This window comes from Narcine bancroftii, chromosome 5, assembly GCF_036971445.1.
Source record: "Narcine bancroftii isolate sNarBan1 chromosome 5, sNarBan1.hap1, whole genome shotgun sequence".
In the NCBI taxonomy this organism is placed as follows: Eukaryota; Metazoa; Chordata; class Chondrichthyes; order Torpediniformes; family Narcinidae; genus Narcine; species Narcine bancroftii.
This window is the reverse complement of record NC_091473.1, coordinates 155329167-155354438: the sequence shown is the minus strand read 5'-3', so window position 1 is coordinate 155354438 and position 25272 is coordinate 155329167. Positions and strand designations below refer to the sequence as shown.

Sequence of the window (25272 nt, the reverse complement as noted above, 5' to 3'; positions counted from 1 at the left end):
TCCCATTTCTCTCAATCTTTCCAGCTCTTGCACCATTCCCTGTCTCTTGACCCAACACCCCTCTGGCCTCCACATCATTCCCTGTCTATGTCACTCTGGCATCCCTCCCAAAGTCTGTAACTGTCTGCAGACAAAGCTGAACATCAGGCAAACATGTCATTCAGCCCAACATACAGGCCAGCCAACCTTGGCCATCAGAGTTCATTCCATTTTCTGACACTTGGTCCACATCCCTCTAACACTTTCCAATCCATGTACTTGACCAAAATGTCTTTTAAATGTTATTGCTCTACCCAATAATACCATTGGCAACTCATTGGATATTCCCACCACCCTCTCAGATCGGGTCTACACCAACATCCCTGGTGGGTACAAGCTACAGCTCGCTTCCACCTTGGTTACTCTGATCACATATCTATCCTGCTCATCCCAGTGTACAGACCATTGACAGTTGGCAGAGAGATCAGGACCTGGCTGGCGGTGGAGGGGGTACAGCAGTACTTTGAGACCATGAACTGGAGCTGTTTTAGGGAGGTGGCCACCTATAATGGTCATGTAAATGTAGAGAAGAGCATGAACTCAGTGGTTGGCTACATCAGTAAGTGCAATGAGGATGTCACTGAGATCAAATGCTTCACAACTGGACCAACCAGAAAGTATGGTTGATGGAGAGGTCCCGGCCCTTCTCAGACCTCATATGCTCACCCTTTCATTCCTGGTTTCATTCTAGTAAATCTTCTCTGAACCCTCTCCAACTCCAGCATGTCTGCTCTCAAATAAGATGCCCAAAACGGTACACAGTCTCCAAACGAGATTTCACCAGGGCCCTAAAGAGTCTCCACATTATACGTGCTCTTGTATGCTATCCCGCTGGAAATGAACATCAACATTGCATTCGCCTTCTTCACCACCGACTCATCCTGGAGGTGAACCTTTAGGGGACCCTGCACAAGGTCTCCCAAGTCCCTCTGAATTTTGAATTTTCTCCCCATCTAAATAATAGTCTGCCCGTCTCTTTCTTTTGTCAAAATCCAGGACCCTCCACTTCCCAATCTGCCATCTCTTTGCCCATCTCCGAATCGATCCAAATCTCTCGGCAGCCTTTCCGTGTCCTCAGCACCACCTCCCCTACCACCCATTTTGGTGTCATCCACAAATCTCACCACAAAGTCATCTATCCCATTATCCAACGTAAAAAGGATTGGAGAATGGCAAATGTAGTCCCCTTGTTTAAAAATGATAATAGGGAGAATCCTGGGAATTATAGACCAGTGAGCCTTACGCCAGTGGTGTGCAAACTTATGGAGAGGATTCGTAAGGACAGGATCTATGAGCATTTGGAGAAGTCCAGTCTACTCAAGGACAATCAGCAGGACTTTGTAAAGGGAAGGTCGTGCCTCACGAGTTTAATTGAGATTTTTGAAGAGGTAACAAAGGAAATTGATGAGGGTTGGGTGGTAGATGTGGTCGACATGGGTTTCAGTAAGTCATTTGATAAGGTCCCCATGAGAGACTCATCCAGAAAGTCATGAGGCATGGGATCCATGGAACCTCGGCTGTGTGGATAAAAAATTGGTTTGCAGGAAGAAAACAGAGAGTAGTGGTGGAAGGAAAGTTTTCTGCCTGGAGGTCGGTGACCAGTGGAGGGGCTGCAGGGATCTGTTCTGGGGCCCCCTGCTCTTTGCTTTTTTTATATTTTACTTATAATTTTTAAATCACAATAATAGTTACATTACATTCTAGAAAATGTTTCCAAAAATTATAAATGTGGTATATATCATTCCCCCTCCCACCAACCCCCCACCAACCCATCCTCCCACCTCCAATCCCTCCACCAACCCACCCCCCAACCCCCCACCAACCCATCCTCCCACCTCCAATCCCTCCACCAACCCACCCCCCAACCCCCCACCAACACATCCTCCCACCTCCAATCCCTCCACTAACCCACCCCCCAACCCCCCACCAACCCATCCTCCCACCTCCAATCCCTCCACCAACCCACCCTCCCACCTCCAACCCCCCCACCAACCCATCCTCCCATCTCTCTGCAGCCTTTCTGTGTCCTCAGCACCACCTCCCCTACCATCCATTTTGGTGTCATCCACAAATCTCACCACAAAGTCATCTATCCCATTATCCAACGTAAAAGGCCACATGAAGCTGCAATTATGAAGTTTAACCATATAACCATATAACCACTTACAGCACAGAACAGGCCAGTTCGGCCCTACTAGTCCATGCCGTAGCAAATCCCCACCCTCCTAGTCCCACTGACCAGCATACCCCTCTAGTCCCCTCCTATTCATGTAATGACCCAGTCTTTCCTTAAATGTAACCAATGATCCCGCCTCAACCACGTCTGTCGGAAGCTCATTCCACATCCCCACCACCTTCTGCATAAAGAAATTTCCCCTCATGTTCCCCTTATAATTTTCCCCCTTCAATCTTAAACCATGTCCTCTAGTTTGAATCTCCCCCTTTCTTTTAAAATCTTAAACACCTCTATCAAGTCCCCTCTCAATCTTCTACGCTCCAGAGAAAAAAGCCCCAGTCTGCACAACCTTTCCCTGTAACTCAGACCCTGAAATCCTGTCAACATTCTCGTGAACCTTCTCTGCACTCTCTCTATTTTGTTTATATCTTTCCTATAATTTGGTGACCAAAACTGTACACAGTACTCCAAATTTGGCCTCACCAATGTTTTTTTTCTTTTTTTCTTTGGCTTGGCTTCGCGGACGAAGAATTATGGAGGTGGTAAAAAGTCCACGTCAGCTGCAGGCTCGTTTGTGGCTGACAAGTCCGATGCGGGACAGGCAGACACGGTTGCAGCGGCTACAGGGGAAAATTGGTTGGTTGGGGTTGGGTGTTGGGTTTTTCCTCCTTTGCCTTTTGTCAGTGAGGTGGGCTCTGCGGTCTTCTTCAAAGGAGGTTGCTGCCCGCCAAACTGTGAGGCGCCAAGATGCACGGTTTGAGGCGATATCAGCCCACTGGCGGTGGTCAATGTGGCAGGCACCAAGAGATTTCTTTAGGCAGTCCTTGTACCTTTTCTTTGGTGCACCTCTGTCACGGTGGCCAGTGGAGAGCTCGCCATATAACACGATCTTGGGAAGGCGATGGTCCTCCATTCTGGAGACGTGACCCACCCAGCGCAGCTGGATCTTCAGCAGCGTGGACTCGATGCTGTCGACCTCTGCCATCTCGAGTACTTCGACGTTAGGGATGAAAGCGCTCCAATGGATGTTGAGGATGGAGCGGAGACAACGCTGGTGGAAGCGTTCTAGGAGCCGTAGGTGATGCCGGTAGAGGACCCATGATTCGGAGCCAAACAGGAGTGTGGGTATGACAACGGCTCTGTATACACTTATCTTTGTGAGGTTTTTCAGTAAGGTCGGGTCAGATACAGCAATGAGCTCTCTGAACCCTTCTCCATTAACAATGGCGTGAAGCAAGGCTGTGTTCTCGCACCAACCCTCTTTTCAATCTTCTTCAGCATGATGCTGAACCAAGCCATGAAAGACCCCAACAATGAAGATGCTGTTTACATCTGGTACCGCATGGATGGCAGTCTCTTCAATCTGAGGCGCCTGCAAGCTCACACCAAGACACAAGAGAAACTTGTCCGTGAACTACTCTTTGCAGACGATGCCGCTTTAGTTGCTCATTCAGAGCCAGCTCTTCAGCGCTTGGCGTCCTGCTTTGCGGAAACTGCCAAAATGTTTGGCCTGGAAGTCAGCCTGAAGAAAACTGAGGTCCTCCATCAGCCAGCTCCCCACCATGACTACCAGCCCCCCCACATCTCCATCGGGCACACAAAACTCAAAACGGTCAATCAATTTACCTATCTCGGCTGCACCATTTCATCAGATGCAAGGATCGACAATGAGATAGACAACAGACTCGCCAAGGCAAATAGCGCCTATGGAATACTACACAAAAGAGTCTGGAAAAACAACCAACTGAAAAACCTCACAAAGATAAGCACCAATGTTTTATTTGGATGAATAAGATACAATTCGGAAATATTGAGGCTTATGTTTCTTGGAGGATGACATCTTTTGAGATTGAAAAATATTAGAAGCTAGGAAGTGTCATCTATAGTGTGGATGAACAGAGGGACCTTGGGATTCAAATCCATACTCAAGGTCACCGCATAGGTTGATAGGATAATTAAGCAGGCCTGAGGGATGCTGGGCTTCATGAATGGGGGATAGAGTTCAAGAGTTGAGAGGTCATGTTATAATCTCTGGTGAGATCACATTTATAGTGGTTCTAAGAAGAAAAACTTGACCTTTTTTGTCAGAAATAGATCCAGGTGCATGCGGCTTTTGAGTCGAGAATAGCCAGCAAAATCATTAGCTGAACTGAAAGCAGCGATGGCTCAATTCTCACCCTTCAGACTGTGGCTAAGCTTTATGTTAAATTCATGTCAAATTCTAACTCAGCGTTAAAGGTGGGCTCAATTTTAACATTTAAGAAGAATTTGGACAGTTACATGTATGGGAGGGGTATGGACTGGGTGTAGGTCAGTGGGACTAGGCAAAACAAGGCTCTGCACAGACTAGAAGGGCTGAAGGGGTCTGTTTCTGTGCTGTAGTGTTCTATGGTTCTATCTCCCACATCGTAGGCGACCACTCTGATTTCAAGGAAGTTTGTTCCTTATTCTCCTTTTGCTCTTAATATACCTGTAGAAGCCCTTAGAATTGTCCCTCACCTTGTCTGCCAAAGCAAGTTCGTGTCTTCTTTTAGCCTTCCTGACTTATTTTTTAAGTTTGTTTTTTCATTTTTTAATATTCCTTAAGTACCTCATTTGCTCCAAGTTATACACCTCTCTCTTCATCCGAACCAGATTCCCAATATCCCTCAAAAACTGACAGGAACAGACAAACACCATTAATGTGGTTATACCAGAGACTGTAATTCCACATACTGAAGGACAGGATCTTCAGGGTTGTGATCTCAGGATTGCTACCCATACCACGTGCTAGTGAGGTTAGGAATAGAAGAACAGTGCAGCTTAGCACATGGCTAAAAAGGTGGTGTAGGAGGGAGAACCAGATTTCTGGATCATTGGGCTCCCTTTCAGTGAGTATGGGACCTATTCTGATGGTACAGTGGCATCTGAACTGAAGGGGGACTAATATCTTTGTGGGAAGATTTGTTAGTGGTGCTCCAGTGGGTTTAAACTAGATTGGCATGGGCATGGGAACTAGAATGAAAGGGCAGAGAATAGAACCAAAGGTGGAAAGTTTGCTTCACTGTGAGGTGAGTTTGTGAAGAAGGGCAGGCAGTGGAATGGAGGGCTTGAAATGTGTTTATTTCAATGCAAGAAGTACTAAGAACAAAGGAGCTGAACTTGGAGCACGGACCAGCAAATAGAATTATGACATTGTGGCTGTTTGCTGATGCAAGGACAGGATTGGCTGATGCAGGTACCAGGGGGTTGATGTTTAAAAATGGATAGGATGGGAGGGAAAAGAAAGGAGAGTAATATTACTGGTCAGGGACAGTATCATGGTGGCAGAAAGGGAGGGGGCTGCAGAGGGAGGGTCCACTGAGTTGGCGTGGGTGGAGTAAAAAAACAGGAAGGAAGCCATCACTGTGATGGGAGCCGTCTATAGGCCCCCAAATAGCCCTTGGGACACCGAGGATCAGATAGGAAGGCGGATTTTGGAATGGAGGATTGTGAGCTCCTCATTTAAGAAAGGATGTGCTGAGGTTGGAGAGAGTTCAGAGGAGATTCCCAAGGATGATTCCAGGAATGAAAAGGCTATGGAATGTTTGATGGCTCTTGGCCTGTATTCGTTGGAATTTAGAACAAGGAGGGATCTCATTAAAATGCATGGGCAGAGTAGATATAAAAAGGTTGTTTCCCATGGTGGGACAGTCTTGGAGAAGAGGGCACAACCTTTGGATTGAAGGATATCCACTTAACAGAGATGCAGAGGAATTTCTTCATCCAGAGGGTGGTAAATTTGTAGAATTTGTTGCCATGGGCAGTAGTGCAGGCCACGACATTGGTTCTTGATTAGCCAGGGGATCAGTGGTTATGGGAAGAAGGCCGGGCAGTGGGGCTGAGTGGAAAAATGGATCAGCTCATGATTAAATGGTGGGGCAGACTCGATGGGCTGAATAGCCTATTGCCGCTCCTCTGTCTTATGCCTCCAAAATTGATCTTCCCCAGTTTAGGTCTTAAACTTGTGCCTAGTCCTGTCTCTCTCCATATCTATTTTCAAATTGAATACAATTGTCAATTGTGGTTCCCAAATGCTCCTATGTCTTGTGGAGCAGAAATAACAGGGTTGTTGTTATGGATTTACACCTATTTACAGTAAGAGGGAGAAATGGGCCAGAATTTGTCAGCTGTGTCCAAGAAGGATTCCTGACTCTTTTTACACTAAAAACTCACATTTTTGTTGTGTACACGACCCGTCTCTGGAAGCTGACTTGCTTGTTCACACACAACAGAAGAAATGTTGGCTCAATGAGTCCTTTTTCATAGCAAGCCAGTTTCCTGGAGCAAGAGAGGTGGAATGTCACATTCCTTTCCTGTTTGGAGCCGGCCACATGGATTGCCATTTTACACTCGCCTCGCTTCACCTCTGAGACTGCCTCGCTTACTGGATAAAGAAGGGTCTGAAATGACCCCCAAATCCTCCTTTGCAGCATTTATACAGGAAGGCAAAGTGGATTATACCCAGCTTGAAGTATCAGTGTAAAAAGGGTCACTGTATGTGGACCAGCTGAATAGAGGAGACCATATTGGATCGAGTACCGAGTAATGAACCTGGTCAGGTGACAGACATCTCATTGGGGAGCAAACGACAATGCTGGAGAAACTCAGCAGGTCGAACAGTGTCCTTTTAATAGCAAAGGTAAACATACCCTGACGAAGGGGCTCAAGCCCAAAACATCGGTTCTGTATTTTCACCGTTGCTATGTAAAGGACACTGTTCGACCTGCTGAGTTTCTCCGGCTTTGTGTTTTTACCTCAACCATCGTGTCTGCGGACATTCGTGTTTTACTTCAGTGGGGGAGCATTTTGGTGAAAGTGACCTTTAGCACATCTGGACAAGGATGGTATTTAACTGGGGAAGGGATAATGATGATGCGATTAGTCAGGAACAGGGAGAGTTCATTGGGACCAGACATTCTAGAGAAAAGCAGAGAAGCAATGTGAGGATGTTTAGGGACTAACTGCACAGGGTTCTGGATAGGTTCATCCCCCTGAGACAGAGACAAGATGGCAGGATAAGGGAATTGTGGTTGAGAAAAGAAGTGAGATAGTTGGTTAAAAGGAGGAAGGAAACACACAGAAGGTTCATGAACCAAAATACAGGAGGGACTCGTGTGAAGTACATGTGACCAGGAATGAACAAGAAAGGATTTAGGAGAGCTAAAATGGGCACAAGAAGGCCTTGGCAAAGCCCCAAGGCATTCCATGCCTACATAAAGAATCGAATGACAAGAGTGAAGGTACATAAACATAAGAAAAAGGAGCAGGAGTCGGCCATCCGGCCCGTCGAACCTGCTACACCATTCAATAAGATCATGGCTGATCTGATTATTGACTCAACTCCACCCGCATGCCTTTTCCCCATATCCTTAATTCCTTTTATATGTAAAAATGTTTAATGAAGTTGCCTCAACTGCTTCCCTGGGCAGAGAATACCACAAATTTACTACTCTCTGGTTAAAACAGTTTTTCCTCATTTCTGTCTTACATCTACTCCCCTGAATCTTGAGGCCATGTCCCCTAGTTCTGGTCTCACTGACCAGTGAAAACAATTTTCCTGCCTCTATCTTATCGATCCCTTCCATAATTTTATATGTTTCTATAAGATCTCCTCTCATTCTTCTGAATCCGAGTGAGTCTAATCCCAGATGATTTAGTCTCTCCTTGTAGGTCAACCCCTTAGTCTCCGGAATCAACCTGGTGAAACTCCTCTGGACGGCCTCCAAGGTCAGTATCTCCTTCCTCAAGTATGGAGACCAGAACTGCACACAGTTCTCCAGGTGCGGCCTCACTAGGACCTTGTACAGTTGCAGCATGACCTCCCTGCTCTTGAATTCAATTTCTCTAGCAATGAAGGTCAACATTCCATTTTCCTTCTTAATAACCTGTTGTACCTGCAACCCAACTTTTTGCCATTCATGCAGGAGCCCTCCCAAGCCCTTCTGCACCACAGCAGCCTGCAGTTTTTCACCATTTAAATAATAATCTGCTCTTCTATTTTTCCTATCTAAGAGGATGACCTCGCATTTACTAACATTGTACTCCATCTATCAGACGTTTGCCCACTCACCTAACTTAATTATGTCCTTCTGCAGCCTCTCCACATCCTCCTGACATTTTGCTTTTCCACTCAGTTTAGTATCATCTGCAAACTTGGCTACTCGACACTCTGTCCCCTCTTCCAAATCATCGATGTAAATGGTGAACAACTGTGGGCCCAGCACCAACCCCTGTGGCACCCCACTTATCACTATCTGTCATTCATCCCGACTCTCTGCCTCTTGTCAGTGAACCAATGCTCACTCCATGCCAATATACTTCCCCAACTCCATTCATCTGTTTTTTTTTATTGATAAATCTCTTGTGCGGCACCTTATCAAACGCCTTCTGGAAATCCAAATAAACAACATCAACTTGTTCCCCTCCATCTACCCCACCCATATTATCCTCAAAGAACTCCAGTAAGTTTGTCAAACAAGACCTGCCCTTCCTGAATCCATGCTGCGTCTGCCTGATGGAACCCCTTCAATCTAAATGTCTCACTATTTTATCCTTAATGACAGCTTCAAGCATTTTCCCGACTACAGACGTTAAGCTAACTGGCCGATAGTTACCCGCCTTCTGCCTACATCTGTTTTTAAAAGGTGGCGTGACATTTGCTGTCTTCCAATCTGCCAGGACCTGCCCAGAATCCAGAGAATTTTGGTAAAAGATGACCAACGCGTCGACTATAACTCCTGCCATTTCTTCAGTTCCCTGGGATGCATCCCATCAGGACCAGGGGATTTGTCCACCTTCAGTCCCATTAGTTTGCTCATCACTCTCTTTTGCAACATTTATTTTATCAAGGCCTTCACCTCCCTTCACCTCCCCATCACCACTCTTTGACATGCTGGACATGTCCTCCACCGTGAAGACTGACACAAAATATCTGTTCAATGCCCCGGCCATTTCCTCATTACTCAGTATCAATCTCCTTTTCTCATCTTCCAAGGGACCGATGTTGACTCCAGTCACCCTCCTCCATTTTATATACTGCTTTTATACTTCGTGCTAATTTCCCTTCACAATCCTTCTTTCCTTTCCTTATTTCCCGTTTATGTTCTTTGTTGCCTTTTAAAGTTTTCCCAATCCTTCAGTTTCCCACTTTGACTCATGAGCTTTTAATTTCATACTTTCCTTTATTTCCTTAGTTAACCAAGGCTGACTCTTCCCTCTCTCACTGCCCTTATTTTTAATAGGAATATATAGCACTGTGAAAAATCTCTTGGAAAGTCTTCCACTGTCCCTCAACTGTTCTGCCAACCAACTTGTGCTCCCAGTCCACGCTGACCAATTCCTCCCTCATCCTGTTGTAGTCTCCCCTGTTCAAGCACAATACACAGGTTTTAGATCTAATAATTGCACCCTCCATCTGTATGAGGAATTCAATCATTCTATGATCGCTTTTTCTGAGAGGGTCCCTAAGGGTCGTTAATTTTACCTCTCTTTGCACAATCCTAGATCTAAAATAGCAACCCTTGTGGGTTCCTTGTTGGCTGTTCAAGAAAGCTATCAAGGTCACATTCTATGACGTCATCCTCCAGACTCACTCAACCAACTTGATTTTCCCAATCTACATGGAGGTTAAGGTCCCCCACGATAACTGCCGTTCCGTTCTACATGCCTCAGCTCTCTCTTGGTTAATGGTCTGTGCCACTGTGCTTTGTTATTTGGTGGGCGATAGACAACTCCCACCAGTAATTTTTCCCTTTACTATTCTTAATCTACCCAGATGGGCTCAACATTCTGCTCCTTAGAACTCATCCCAAATTAAGTATGCCACCCACCACCTTTACCTTCCTGTCTATCTTTCTGTATTCCCTGATACCCTGGAATATTTAATTCCCAATCATGTTTCTGCGATGGCCACTAAATCATATACCTGGGGACTGATTTGCACCTCGTTCACTAACCTTGTTTCTAATACTATGGGCTTTCAGATAAAGGGCCTTTATGCTCATTGCCCTTTTAGAATCTTGTGTCCTCGGCATCCTTTATTTTTGACTTTTCTGTCCTCTATTTTTCTTTTTCTCTTTCCTAACTCTGGTTTTGGTCTCTGTTCCACCTTCCTCATTCTTTTTTTGTAGGATCCCATCTGCCCTGCCCCATCCACCTTCCCCAACAGCCCCAGCAAACAATCTCCCTAGGACATTGATCCCGGCCCTGCCCAGTTGTAGACCATCCATTCTTTGCCTCCTCCCTGGCCACAGGAGAAGTGCCAGAGGACTGGAGAATGGCAAATGTGGTCCCTTTGTATAAAAAAGGTGATAGGGAGAATCCTAGGAATTAAAGACCAGTGAGTCTTACATCAGTGGTGTGCAAACTAATGGAGAGGGTTTTTGGGACAGGATTTATGAGCCTCGAGAGAAGCACAGTCTTGTTTAGGACAGACAGCATGGCTTTGTGAGGTAATTACTCGAAAGCATATTGAATTTTTGGAGGACGTAACAAAAGACATTGAAGATCAGGTGGTAGATGTGGTTCTACATGGGATGTTAGTAAAGCATTTGACAAGGCCCCCCATGGGAGACTCGTTCAGAAAGTCATGAGGCTTGGGATCCATGGAACCTTAGCTATGTAAATTCAGATTTTGTTTGCATGAAGAAAGCAGAGGATAGTAGTAAGTGGAACATATTGTGCTTGGATGTCAGTGACCAGTGTAGATCTTCAGGGATTTGTTCCAGGATCCCTGATCTGTGATTTTTGTAAATAACCTGGATGAAGAAGAGGGATGGGTCAGTTTGCTTGCAGATGATATGAAGGTTTGAGGTGTTGTGGACAGTGTAGAAGGTTGTCATAGATTACAACAGGATTTAGAAGGGATTCAGAGTTCGGCAAAAAATTGCCAGATTGTGTTCAATCTGGATAAGTGTGAAGTTATAGATTTTTGGAAGGTCAAACATGAAAGATGAGTATGTGGTTAAAGGCAGGAATTTTAACAGTGTTGAAGGACAGGGGGATTTTGGGGTCTAAATCTATCGATCTCTCGAGGATACCATGTAGGTGGATAATGTAAATAGGAAGGCCTAATGGGCTTCATTAGTCAGAAGATTGCATTCAAGACTCATGAGGTAATGTTGCAGCTTTATAAAACTCTGATTGGACCAGACAGAAAATTGTTGTATCTGTTCACCTTATTACAGGAAGGATGTGGAAATGTGAAGAGGAGACTCACCAGGATGCTTTCTGGATTGGAGAATGTGTCTTATGAGGCAGGATTAACAGAACAGAGCTGTTCTCCTTGGGAGGATTATGGGAGGTGGACAGGCAGCACCATTTCCCGGGGTGAGAGTAGCAAACACCAGAGGATGTCTATACAAGCTGCAGGGAGAAAAGTTTAGGAGAGACATTAAGAGAGTTTTTTTTTTACACTGAGCGGAGTGGGAGCTGCATGGGAGGTTAGTCAGGAAGGTTCAGAAGTTGGGTATTTGGGGTGAAGTAGTGAACTGGATTTGACAATGGCTGGATGGGAGAAGCCAGAGAGTAGTGGTGGATGATGCTTCTCAGACTGGAGGCCTGTGACTAGTCATGTGCCTCAGGGATTGGTGCTCGGACCATTGTTGATTGTTGTCTATATCAATGATCTGGATGATAATGTGGGAAATTGCATCAAGTCAAGTCAGGTTTATTGTCATCTGATCAATGTTTTAGGTGTGGTGAAGATGTCTTGTCCCAATGTGAGCCCTTGTTGGGTCACTATGTGTAATTTTTTGGAACAAGTTACAGGAGTTGTTTTTCCGCTAAATCCTGATTTATTTTTATGAGGAAATATTGAAGGCACAAATCCTAAATTGAAATTTGTTAAATTAGCATTAGTGGTAGCAAGAAAATGTAATTATTTGGAAATCGTGTGGCGGCCCTTTGCCGCAGCGATTGAGCTAGCGCTCCAGGTGGTGTGCGCAACCAAAGGCCAGCAGCCCGTGCAGCGGCACTGACCCCAAAATGGCACTGGCCTTGCTACACAGCCAACAGACAGGGACAGTGCGCGGGGAAGAAGGGCGTTATTATGCAGACGTGGGTCAGTAGTGTGAACAGGAGAGGGCTGAGCACCCAGCCCGAGGTGTACCAGTGCTCAGTGTGACGGTGCTCGATATTCTGCTACCAACCCGGATATTCTGTGGTCTTTCCATTAGCAAGTCCAGGATCCAGTTACAGAGAGGGGTGTTGAGTCCCAGTGAGGCCAGCTTCTCCACCAGCCTCTGGGGAACAGGCATCAGCAAATTTGCAGATGACACTAAGATTGGAGACATTGTGGACAGTGAAGAAGGTTTTCAAAGCTTGAAGAAGGATCTGGACCAGCTGGTAAAATGGGCTGAAAAATGGTGGGTTGAATTTAATGCAAACAAGTGTGAGGTGTTTCATTTTGGAAGGACAAACCAAGAAAGGATGTATGCGGTAAATGATCGGGCACTCAGGGGTGCGGTAGAACAGAGGGATCTCGGAATACAGATACATAATTCCCTGAAAGTGGTGTCACCGGTGGATAGAGTTGGAAAGAGAGCTTTTGGCACATTGGTCTTCATAAATCAAAATATTGAGTCCAGGAGTTGGGATGTTATGGTAAAGTTGTATAAGACATTGGTGAGGCCAAATTTGGAGTATTGTGTGCAGTTCTAGACACCGAACTACAGGAAGGATATCAATAAGATAGAAAGAGTGCAGAGAAGATTTACTAGGATGTTGCTTGGACTTCAGGAATTGAGTTACAGGGAAAGGTTAAACAGGTTAGGTGAGGTAATGTTGCAGCTTTATAAAGCTATTCCCTAGAGTGTAGAAGAATGAGGGAAGATTTGATCGAGGTATTTAAAATGATGATGGGGATAGACAGAGTAGATATAGACAGGCTTTTTCCTCTGAGGGTAGGTGAGATACAAACCAGAGAACATGGGTTAAGGGTGAAAGGGGAAAGGTTTAGGGGGAACTTCTTCACACAGAGAGTGATGGAAATGTTGAACAAGCTGCCAGCTGAATTGGTAAATGTAGGCTCAATTTTAACATTTAAGAAGAATTTGGACAGGGACATGGATGGGAGAGGGATGGAAGGTTATGGACATGCTGCAGGTCAGTGAGAGTAGGCAAAAATAATGGTTCGGCATAGACTAGAAGGGCTGAAGGAGCCTGTTTCTGTACTGTATTGTTCTATGCTTCTAAAGAGCTTTGCTGGACAAGGTCAACCACTCAACCCTCAATATTCTGTGTTACCTCTTCAAAAAACTTGAATTCACTTTGTGAGACACTTAGAGAATTGTCACAGACCTGACTCCAATGCTAATATACCTTCTTTTTAAAGGCAATAAAAATGACAGGCAATTTTAAAGAGCACGAGATAAAACTACGAGGCCGTATAATTGTAACCAATCGTGCTTCAGATCTCCTGCTATTGTCATTGCTGATTGGTTGCTTGACCAGAGATTGCAACCAATTAATTCTATCCAGAGCTGAGTGTGGTACTTACATGACCGTACAGCCTGGGCAGGACTGTTACTGCTGACACTCTCTGGGATCTTATAGGGAAACTGTAAAGTGGTATCCAGGCAGCGGAAGCCTTCCTTGAGGGAGTGGCACCCATAATAGTCCACAAGCTCCTATCATCAGAAAGTGAGAGTTAACATCAGTGAGCATCAGACCAGGTGAGTACTGTCATGAGGGTCTGCTGGCCACCAAGCCCAGCTCTCCATGAGGCACGGTTCACACAAAAATTTCACAACTGACTATTTCCCCAGAATATTCATCAGCTTCCTTTCAATCTGAATCCATTGAACTTTCATATAGAGATTGCCACTTCCTTGGTACAAAAGGTTGAGATGGGACAGATATGTTAGGACCAGCAAGGATTGCTGACACAGGATGTGGATGGACCAGCCAAGGAGAGACAATAGTAGATCTAGTCTTGGGCAATGACCACATCAGATGACAGATGTCAGTGGGTGAGCATTTTGGAGATACTGACAATTCCCTGATCTTTAGCACAGCTATGGACCATATGGGAAAGTCACAGTCATGGTCTTAGAGTCATAGAGCATGGAATCAGACCCTTCAGCCCAACTTGTACACGCCAACCACATTTTCCCACAGACAGAAGTCCCATCTGCCTGTGTTTGGCCCACATCCTCATGAGCCTAACTGAATTTTTCAAGGAGGTGACAAAGAAAATTGATGAAGGTGAGCCAATGAGTGTGGTGTATATGGATTTTAATAAGGGGTTTGACAAGGTTCCCCATGGTCGGCTCATTCACAAAGTCATTAGGCCTGGGCTCCGTGGAACCTTGGCTACTTGGACTCAGAATTGGCTTGTCTGCAGCAAGCCGAGGGCAGTGGAATGGAATATAATCTTTCTGGAGGCCAGTGACTTGTAGTGCTCTGCTCTGGGATCCCTGCTCTGGCATTTTTATAAATGGCTTTTATGAAGAGATGGAGGTGTAGATCAGGAAGTTTGTAGATTTCATGAAGGGTAAAAGGGGAAAAGTTTAAAGGGAACATTTATGGGAACTTTTTCACACAGAGCGATGGGACTATGGAATGAGCTATCAGCTGAAGCAGTGAATCTGGGCTCATTTACCACATTTATGAAAAATTTGTAAGTGTACATGGATGGGAGGGGTATGGAGAGCTCTGGTCCAGATCCAGGGCAATGGGACAAGGCAGAGTAAAGGTTCAGCACAGACTAGAAGGGCCAAAGAGCCTGTTTCTGTGCAGTAGCGTTCTTTAGTTCAATGGTTACTTTTTTATTAAACTGAGTGCAGTGGGTGTATGGAACAGACTGCTGGGCTGGTGCTTTAGGCGAGTAGATTTGCATCATTTAAAAAAATTGGATCAATACATGGATAGGATAGGTTAAGGGAAATGGACCAAAGGCAAGTGTTTTGTGGATCGAGGGAGGGAGGGAGAGAGAGATCGAGAGAGAGAGAATGCCTCGGGCTGGGTGAAGGAAGAGACAGAGAGTTTGGTGGAGGAGTCAGAAATATACGCAGAGATCTCACTTTGTGTTGAGAATGGTTTTCTGGCGGACTGAACTCGAGACTATGATAAAGAGGGGTCACTTGGTTGTCTGCTGCAAAGGAGGGAATTGTGGGGAAGCTGTGTTAAAGGCACTGGCTTTCTAAGAGAGGTGGTTAAACCAAACCAACCTGCAAGAACCAGGAAAGGTCCACGGTGACGAAACCTGCAAAGGATTCGTAAGTTTACTGCCAAGCAACATCAATCATCTCTCTCTCCCCCATGTTCATATGGAGTCCTTCTGTATTCAGTAAAGGAACTGAATTGGGAGGGAATTCTGTGGAATGTGTTTTTGGACCAACTGACTTGACCAGACTCACCTGGGGATTTTTTGTTTCTTCTCTTATTTTTCACTTACGGCCACAGTCCAAAAAGGTCTGTTTTTTTTTCACACACACACATTTTTTATAATTTCTCTATCATTAATAGAGGTATCTAGTGGGGGTAATTTGGATCAGAATTTGTAGTATTAATAGTTATTCATAAAATAGAGTGAGAATGAACCCTCTTTTGTATTGTGCCCTCTATTTTTTCTGGTTTGGGGTGGGAACAGGTGAATTAAGTAGACATGGCATATTTTGGTTGGTGTGGGCAGGTGGCAAGCTGCATAACTCCATTACTCTACTGTGCACACACGGTCTCCCAAAACATGTTAGTATTTATTTGCAGGGGCAAACACTTTATTTTGCTTTACACAAACCCATCTGATATTTGTCATTACCAATACTGATCTTGGTACATCTTTTCCCTTTAAACTTATTCCCATAAATTCATAAACTGAGGGGCAGCACGGTTAGCGTAGAGGTTAGTACAACACTGCTGCAGTTCCAGTGATCAGGACCGGGGTTCGATTCTAGCTCTGTCAGGAGTTTGTACCTTTTCCCCAGGGACTCCCATCTTCAAAACATAGCGGGCGGGAGTTGTAGGTCAACTGGGTGACACAGGCTCATAGGCTGAAAGGGCCTGTTACACTGCTCTATGTCTAAACAAACTGTTCTCCAAGTGCTTTCCCACAATCCTGGCAGCAGTTCCCACCTCTGGCACCTCTGACGATACCTCCCAAAGCACCACCACTGGAAGCACAGAGATCACCAGCACCTGCACATTCCTTTAAAATACTTCTTTCCTTCATTGTTGCTGGACCTGGAACTCCCTCCCCAGCAGAACCAGCCCCAGAATATTGCAGGGCTGCCCAACGTTTCTCCAGGAAAGTGGAGTATGGGCAGTCACTGCTGACCATGCCAGATTCTGGTTCCCTCAGGACGAGGGTCACTCACCTTTAATGTATGGAATTTCTTGTTCTGTGTGATGGAGAAGGATGAATCACTGGAAATAATCTTAATGTGTTTCACTTCACTGTTGTAGCTGCCAAGAGATGAGAAGGTAATGATAATGAGTGCAGTGGACCATCCCCTCAGACCTGCACCCATCTCACCAACCCTGTTATAACTCATGGACATTCATGAAGCCATACAGCTTACCAGAGGGTGCCCAGCCCAACTCACCCGTGCCTCACGTATGGGCATTCTGGCCTGGCCACATTGGCTCTGTGACCTCTGAGCCTTTCCTTTCCAATGATCTGTCCCAATGTCTTTTGAACATTGTCTTTGTGCCACTTCTGCAGTTTATTTGGGCAGCTCATTCCTGAGACGGACCTCTCAAAGTGGAAAGGTTCCTGCAGGTACCTGCTGGAACTGCTGTGACTCATTTAGTTTCTTGTTGAGACCTGGGAGAGGGGGACTTGGACTGAGTAGAAGACATTTAAAAAACGCTGGGAAAGAGTGGGGCTGATTATTCCTCATGAGATGCTGGGAGAGTGGGACAGAATGAGGAGTGCGGTGAATCCACTATTGGACATATCCATTACATGTAAATTACATGACCTTTCCTGGTCGACCCTGGTCTCACTGGCCGGCTCGTGACTCTTCCCCTTTCTCCCCCATAAAGGCTGTCATGCCACAAGTCGGCCCCCAGTTCGAGTCTGGGTCAGTGTGAGCGAACCACATGGGGATACTGTCTATCTCTTAAAATAAAAACCTTCAGTTTCGGCATCTTCAGTCTTTGTGCAATTGATTGTGAATCAATTTTATTTGCAAGATTTTGTTTTTTCCAGAACATGGATCATCTGGAAATTAACCTGAGAGAACCCGAGGCAGCGACAAGTTCATGCTCTGGCGTCGCTGCTTCAAAAAGTTCCTCACAGTCTCCGCAGTCATCCAGGACAATGAGGACAAGCTCCATCTGCTGTACTCGTACATCGGGCACCAGGACTACTGGATGGTCCGGGACTGCCAGATAGACGGAACCACAATGGACATCCTGAAGGACCAGGATAAAGTCCAGGTGAATGAGGTCTATGCGTGGAACACCCTCCACTCACGCAGGCAGCGACCCGGGCTAAACCTTCAATTACTTTGTCAGGGCTCTGCAGGAGCTCATGAGGGGCTGGAACTGCCAGGCTCTGAGTGCAGAACAGCACACAGCTGCTGATCAGAGATGCCTGCGTAACAGGTATCCGCTCCGGCGACGTGAGACAGATACTATTCGAACAGGGACAAATGACCCTACCCCAAACCATCGAACTGGCGAACACTCTAGAGGTGGCCGTCCACAACGCCAAAATGTTCTCCAGCAAATATGTGGCTGCCTCGTGGGGAACATGGGGGGCACCATCTTGGGAGGCAGGAATCGCAAGCCCCCTCTGTCCTGAGCTGACCACCACTGTGGCTAACAACCACCCAAAGTGCAACTTCTGCTGGCAGGCTAAGCACCAGAGGAAATGCTGCCCAACTGTGGGAAGAAAGGACACTTCGCGAAGGTCTGTAAGACCAAACAAACCCCGAATTCCAGCAGCACCATGTGCGTGTGGGGGCCGCCACCATCGATGCCATCACATCTGCCATCACTTCTGGGGACCTGGGACGGCCACACACGCCCACCACGGAGACTACAAACCACGACGACGTCACTTCCGGAGACATGGGACGGCTGAACATGCCCACCACGGAGACCGCCAACAACGATGATGTCACTTCCACCATCACTTCCTTGGACCTGGGATGGCCAAACACGCCCACTACAGAGACCGCCAACCATGACGACATCACTTCCGCCTTCTCCCTTTACTTTCCCGGCAAATGATGACGGGGCCGTGTACACACCATGAGGGCTGCCATCTTACTGGACCGTCGGCAGCCAATGGAACTCCTCAGATGACGAGCTGACGCTGGCATTGGTAACCCTGGCTCAGGACAGAGGCCATCAACTCTTCAGGGCCATGCTGGACATCCAGGGAAACACCACCCCACCACTTGCCTATTTGACAGTGGAAGCTTCATTCACCCAAACATGCAAAACACTCCTCCCTTGGAGTGAAGCCCACGAGTCACAGTGAATCTCTAGCATCCCAATCCCACTCAGCAATGGTTTGTGGCAGTTGTACAGTAACATTGACTGTAACATACACAACGCAGGGACATTTAATAGTTGAAAGCGTAGGCTGCAATAATAATGGCTGGCTCTGCCACTCCGAGGTTGCCAGAAGGTAGGGGTTTTGAGCTGGTGCTACTGCTGGCAGTAGGGATGTGCTCATATCCTGATAGTTGTGCAGATGCGGAGTTGTACACTGGTTGTACTCCTGGTTCTGGGTCCGTGAGAGAGGACTTCCACACCTGGCAGTGACGGGGATACCATCCACCATCTCACAGATGGAGTTAAGCAGTTAGGTGCTCAAATTGAGGAATTTATTGTGGCAGATCTGAGGTCAGCTGGTGTTGTAAACAGGAATAGCTACCTCTGCCACGCAGGTCACGTTGACAGACAGAACTGTCCACATGTGACAGTCTATGTTAAACCCAATAAAGAACTCCAGACATTCAGAACACTGACAAACCCTCAGTCCAGGTCTGGATTGGCATGACAAAACCCATCTCAGAAAGAAAAAGATTCCTGTGTGTGACCAAGCAGAAGAAATCAAAGCCATTTGATGGGCAAGGCCAGAGATGTTGTGAACACTGCCTTGTATTGTGGTCCTGAGCTTGATGTCAAGAATATACAATGTTCTCTTCCAATATTTCAATGATGCCCTGATGTCTTCCTCCCGCTTTTATGCTACTCTGTCCAAGCACAGAGTAAGCCCAGTCGACTACTGGATCAGGCTGAATGAGGCAGCAGACCTAGTGCTTGAGGGCTTGTGCAGACAAGGAAAACAGACGGAAAACATGAATGATGAAGTGGAGCTCGTGTTTGCCAAGCGCGGCCCTTACCCAGAGCTATCCTGCACATTAAAGTGTCAGCTGATTCACGAATGGACCTTATGTGATGTTCAGCTGAGGATTGATGATTACCAGAGAGAGCTGAGGGCTAGCGACAGAACATCTGCTGTAAGCCAGAGCATGACCGTCACCTCTGAGTGAGATGGAGGAAAAGGAAATCATCAGAAAATCGACGAGTGAATATGTGTCACCAATGGTGCTGGGGTGGAAAAAAATGGAGATCTCCACATTGGCCAGATTTTCTCTGGTTGAATAAAAGGACACTGAAGGATGCTTGCCCTCTTCCCCATCAGGCAAATTATTTGACAATACTGGGAGGCAAACCCATTACACCAGGGTCCGAGATATCTCTGATTGAGTTCAAGGCATTCTCAGGATGGAGGGTGAGCAGCCAGATGTTGTGGTCCATGTAGGGACCAATGACATGGGTAGAATGAGTGAGGAGGTCCTACAAGGAGAGTTCAGGGAGTTAGGCACAAGGATGAAGGACAGGACCTCCAGGGTAGTGATCTCAGGATTGTTACCCACACCACGTGCTAGTGAAAACACTGAAATGCTGGAGAAACTCAGCTGCTCTTTTCAATATCCATGAAAATCAAACATAGAACATAGAACCAAATAGCACAGTACAGGCCTTTCTGCCCTCGATGTTGTGCCGGCCCATATATTCCTTAAGAAAAAGTACGAAACCCTCCCTACCCCGTAACCCTCTATTTTTCTTCCTTCCACGTGGTCTGTCTAAGAGTCTCTTAAATGCCCCCAATGTTCTAGCCTCCACCACCATTCCCAGCAAGGCATTCTAGGCACCCACAACTCTGTGTTTTTTTAAAAATCTATCCCTGATATCTCCCCTAAACTTCCCTCCCTTCACTGTGTACCCACATCCTCTGGTGTTTGCTATTCCTGCCCTGGGAAACAGGTGCTATCCGTCCACTCTATCTATGCCTCTCAAAATATTGTAGACCTCTATCAAGTTTCCTCTCATCCTTCTATGCTCCAAAGAGATAAGTCCCAGCTCTGCTAACCTTGCCTCAAAAGACATTCTCCAATCCAGGCAACATCCTGGTAAATCTCCTCTGCCCCCTCTCTGTAGCTTCCACACCCTTCATGTAATGAGGTAACCAGAATTGAACCCAATACATATGGTTTCACCAGAGATTTGTAGAGTTGCACCATGACCTCTCTATTCTTGAACTCAATCCCCCTATTAAAGAAGCCCAGCATCCCATAGGCCTTCTTAACTATCCTATCAACATGTGCGGTGACCTTGATGGATGTATGGATTTGGACCCCAAGGTCCCTCTGTTCATCCACACTCTTTAGTAACCGACCATTAACCCTGTACTCAACCTTCTGGTTTGTCCTTCCAAAATGAATCACCTCACACTTATGCAGATTGAACTTTTTCTGCCCAACTCTGCATCCTGTTTATATCCTTTTGTCACCTTTGACAACCTTCAGCTCCATCCACAACTCCTCAACTTTTGTGTCATCTGCAAACTTACTGACCCATCCTCTAACCTCTTCATCCTGGTCATTTATAAAAATCACAAAGAGCAGGGGTCCCAGAACAGATCCCTGTGGCCCCTCCACTAGTCACTGACCTCCAGATAGAATCCTTTCCTTCCACTACTACTCTTTGCTTTCTTCCTTCAAGCCAATTTTTTACCCACAGCCAAGGTTCCACTGATCTCATTCCTCATAACTTTCTGGGTGAGTCTCTCATGGAGGGCCTCATCAAATGCCTTGCTAAAATCCATGTCGATCACATCTACCACCCGACCCTCATCAATTTCTTTAGTTACCTCCTCAAAAAATTCAGTTAGACTCGTGAGGCATGACCTTCCTTCACAAATCCATGCTGACTGTCCTTGATTAGACTGGACTTCTCCAAATGCTCATAGATCCTGTCCTTAAGAATCCTCTCCATTAGTTTACACACCACTGATGTAAGACTCACTGGTCTATAATTCCCAGGATTCTCCCTATTACCTTTGTTAAACAAGGTGACTACATTTCCCATTCTCCAATCCTCCAGCACCTCCCCTGCAGCCAAAGAGGATTCAAAGATTATAGCTACTGCTCCAGCTCTCTCTTCCCTCATTTCCCATGGCAACCTGGGGTAGATCACATCTGACCCTGGGAATTTATCAAATTAACGTTTTTAAGAAGATCCAATAATTCTTCTTCCTTAATCTCCACATTGGCCAGCACACAGGCCTGTTCTATTCCAACCTCACCATGATCAATGTCCTTTTCTCTTGTGAATCCTGAAGCAAAGTATTTATTTAGGACCTCCCCAACCTCCTCCACCTCCAGGCACATGTTGCCTCCTTTATCCTTTAGCAGCCCTACCTTCATTCTCATCATCCTTCTGCTCTTTACATATACATAGAACACCTTGGGGTTCTCCTTCATCCTATGTCCCAAGGCCTTCTCATGCCCCCTTCCAGCTCTCCCAAGTCCTTTCTTATGCTCCTTCCTGGCTGCCATATACTTCTTATGAGCCCTTCCTGTTTCCTGCTTCCTTCTTCCTCTTGACTAGTTGCCTGACCTGTTTCGTCAGCCATGGTTCCCTTTTTCCACCATCTCTTTCTTGTCCCAGTGGGACAAACCTATCCTGAACCCAGCACAAGTGCTCCTTAAATTTCCTCCACACGAGTTCTACACTTTCACCCTATTTCCAATTTATTCTCGCTAGTTCTTGCCTCGTCCCATTGTAATTAGTGCTTCCCCAGTTAAACACTTTCCCATTTTGTCTGCTTTTATCCTTTTCTGTTGATGTGCTAAAGCTCAGGGAGTTGTGGTCACTCTCACCAAAATGCTCCCCCACCGAGAGGTCCGCCCCCTGACCAGGTTCATTCCCCAGAACCAGATCCAGTCTGGCCTCTCCTCTCGTTGGTCAGTGCACACACTGTGTCAGGAATCCTTCTTGAACACACTTGACAGGTTCAGCACCATCCATTCCTCTTGCAGTCAGGAGGTGCCAGTCAATATTAGGGAAGCTAACTACAACCCTGTATTTCCCACCATTCCAAAATCTGCCTGCTGATCTCCTGGGGTCCCGAGGGCTATTTGGGGGCCTATAGACAACTCCCAGCATAGTGATAGCTCCCTTCCTATTTCTGACTTCCACCCATACCGACTCAGTTGGCCCTCCCTCTGCAGCCTCCTTCCTTTCTACAACCGTGATACTATCCCTGATCAGCAATGTCCCCCCCAACCCCTCCCTTTCTACCTCCCATACTATTCCTTTTAAAACACCTAAACCCCGGTATCTGCTTCAGCCAATCCTGCCCTTCCTCCAGCCAAGTTTCAGTAACAGCCACAACATCGTAGTTCCACGTAGTGATCCAAACTCCAAGTTCATTCCCTTTATTCCTAATACTCCCAGAGTTGAAATAGACACATTTCAACCTCTCTAACTGGCTCCCTTTATGTTCTGTCCCCTGCCTGTCCTTCCTCACCAATTCAGAACACACAGCATCATGCTTTTGTCCTTCAACCCTAATCTCTGTCCTCATGTTCTCATTCCCACCCCACTGCCAAACTAGTTAAAATCCTCCCCCACAGCTCAAGCAAACCTGCCTGCCAGGATATTGGTCCCCCTCCAGTTCAGGTGCAGCCCGTCCTTTTTGTACAGGTCAGACCTTCCCCAGAAGAGATCCCAATGATCCAGAAATCTGCCCCCTGCCCCCTGCACCAACTCTTCAGCCATACATTCATCTGCAACAACTTCCTGTTTCTACCCTCTCTGGTGCGTGGTAGAGGCAGCGATCCTGAGAAAACCACCCCTGAGGTCCTGCTTTCTAACTTCTTCCCTAACTCCCCATATTCCCTCTTCAGGACCTCCCCTACTCCTGTCTATGTCATTTGGTTCCCACGTGGACCACAACATCCAGCTGCTCGCCCTTCCCCTCCAGAATGCTGTGAACTTGTTCAGAGACGTCCCTGACCCTGAAACCTGGGAGGTAATATACTATCTCGGTGACTCTATCTCGTTCACAGAACCTTCTCCCCATTCGTCTAACCAATGAGTCCCTAATCACTATAGTTCTCCTCTTTTCTCCCTTCCCTTCTGAGCTGAGGAGCCAGCCTCTGCACCAGGGACATGCCCACCTCGATGTGTGCACATCGACTGGAGGGTTGTTTTCCCCCCCCAACAGTATCCAAAGCAGTATACTTATTGTTGTGGGGAACAGCCACAGGGGTGCTCTGCACTCTCTGCCTCTCCCCACATCTGCTTCTCTATGGGGTAGGGAGGAACGTATGAGTGAGCACAACTTCAAGGGCCGAAGGACTTGTACTGTACTGTATTGTTTTATAATATATAGAGGCACCAACGAGAAAGGATGCAATACTTGATCTCCTATTAGGGAACAAGACTGGTCAGATGAGAGAGGTATGAGTAGAACACTTTGGGTCCAGTGACCATGAGTTTCAAGTTAACTATGGATAAGGAGATGTCTGGGCCTCGAGTTATTCTAAATTGGAAGAAGGAAGATTTTGTGAAAATGAGAAAGGATCTAGGAAGAGTGGATTGGGATAAATTGTTTTATGGCGAGGGTGTGTTCAGTAAGTGGGTGGCCTTCAAGGGGGAAATTTTGAGAGTGGAGAGTTTGCATGTTCCATTAAAGGCAAAGTTACCAGGTAAAGGGAACCTTGGTTTTCAAGGGATATTGGCGATTTGGTTAAAAAGAGGAGGGAGGTGTCTAGCAGGTGTAGGCAACAAGGAGTTAATGAGGTAATAGAAGAGCACAGAAAATACTCAAGAAGGAAATCAGGACGGTAAAATGAAGACATGAGGTTGCTCTGGCAGATAATGTGAAGGTAAAACTGAAGGTTTTCTACAAGCATATTCAGAATAAAAGTTTAGTAAGGGACAAAATTGGTCCCCTAGAGGATCAGAGTGGTCAACTATGTGCGGAGCCTAACGTAATGGGGGAGATCTGAAACAGATCAGTATTTACTCAGGAAGCTGGCAAAGTGTATAAGGAAGGGAAAGAAAAGAAACAATAGTGGCATGGAACATGTAGGATTAAAGATGAGGAGGTTCTTGCTGCCTTACATCGAATAAAATCTCCAGGGCCTGACATGATATTCTCTTGGACCTTGAAGGAGATGAGTGTAGAAATTGCAGGGACCCTGGCAGAAATATTTAAAACATCCTATCCATGGGTGAGGTGCTGGAGGATTGGAGGCTGCAAATGTAAACCAGAAAATTATAGGCCGGTGAGCCTGACGTCAGTAGTAGGTAAATTATAGGAAGGAGTTCTGAGAGATAGGATATGCAAGTAATTGGACAGCCAAGGGCTGATTAAGGACAGTCAGCATGTGGTAGGTCATATTTAACAAACCTTATAGAAATTTTCGAGGAGGTTATCAAGAAAGTATATGAAGGAAAGGCTGTGGATGTTTACACGTTAGTAAGGCCTTTGACAAGGTCCCACATGGGAAGCTAGTTCAGAAGTTTCATACACTAGGTATCCATTGAGAGGTTATAAATTTGCTGACTGGGAGAAGACAGAGAGTAGTGGTGGATGATGCTTCTCTGACTGGAGGCCTGTGACTAGTGGTGCCTCAGGGATCAGAGCTGGGACCGTTGTTGTTTGTCATCGATATCAACAATCGAGGATGATGGATAGGAGGGGACTAGAGGGGTATGGACCGGGTGCTGGTCAGTGGGACTAGGAGGGTGGGGATTTGCTACGGCATGGACTAGTA

At 46.2% G+C, this 25272-nt stretch overlaps 1 protein-coding gene across 2 annotated transcripts in view; it reads right to left on the bottom strand.

Moving 5' to 3' along the window:
• Nucleotides 1-25272, bottom strand: part of LOC138764095 (guanine nucleotide exchange factor VAV3) — a 280714-nt gene that overhangs the window by 23163 nt on the left and 232279 nt on the right. For both annotated transcript variants that reach the window (XM_069939464.1, XM_069939466.1), the window contains exons 24-25: nucleotides 16552-16639; nucleotides 13734-13863 (exon numbers count right to left, since the gene is read on the bottom strand). In XM_069939464.1, coding sequence (XP_069795565.1) covers nucleotides 13734-13863; nucleotides 16552-16639 — 218 coding nt within the window. The remainder of the gene's footprint in view (nucleotides 1-13733; nucleotides 13864-16551; nucleotides 16640-25272) is intronic.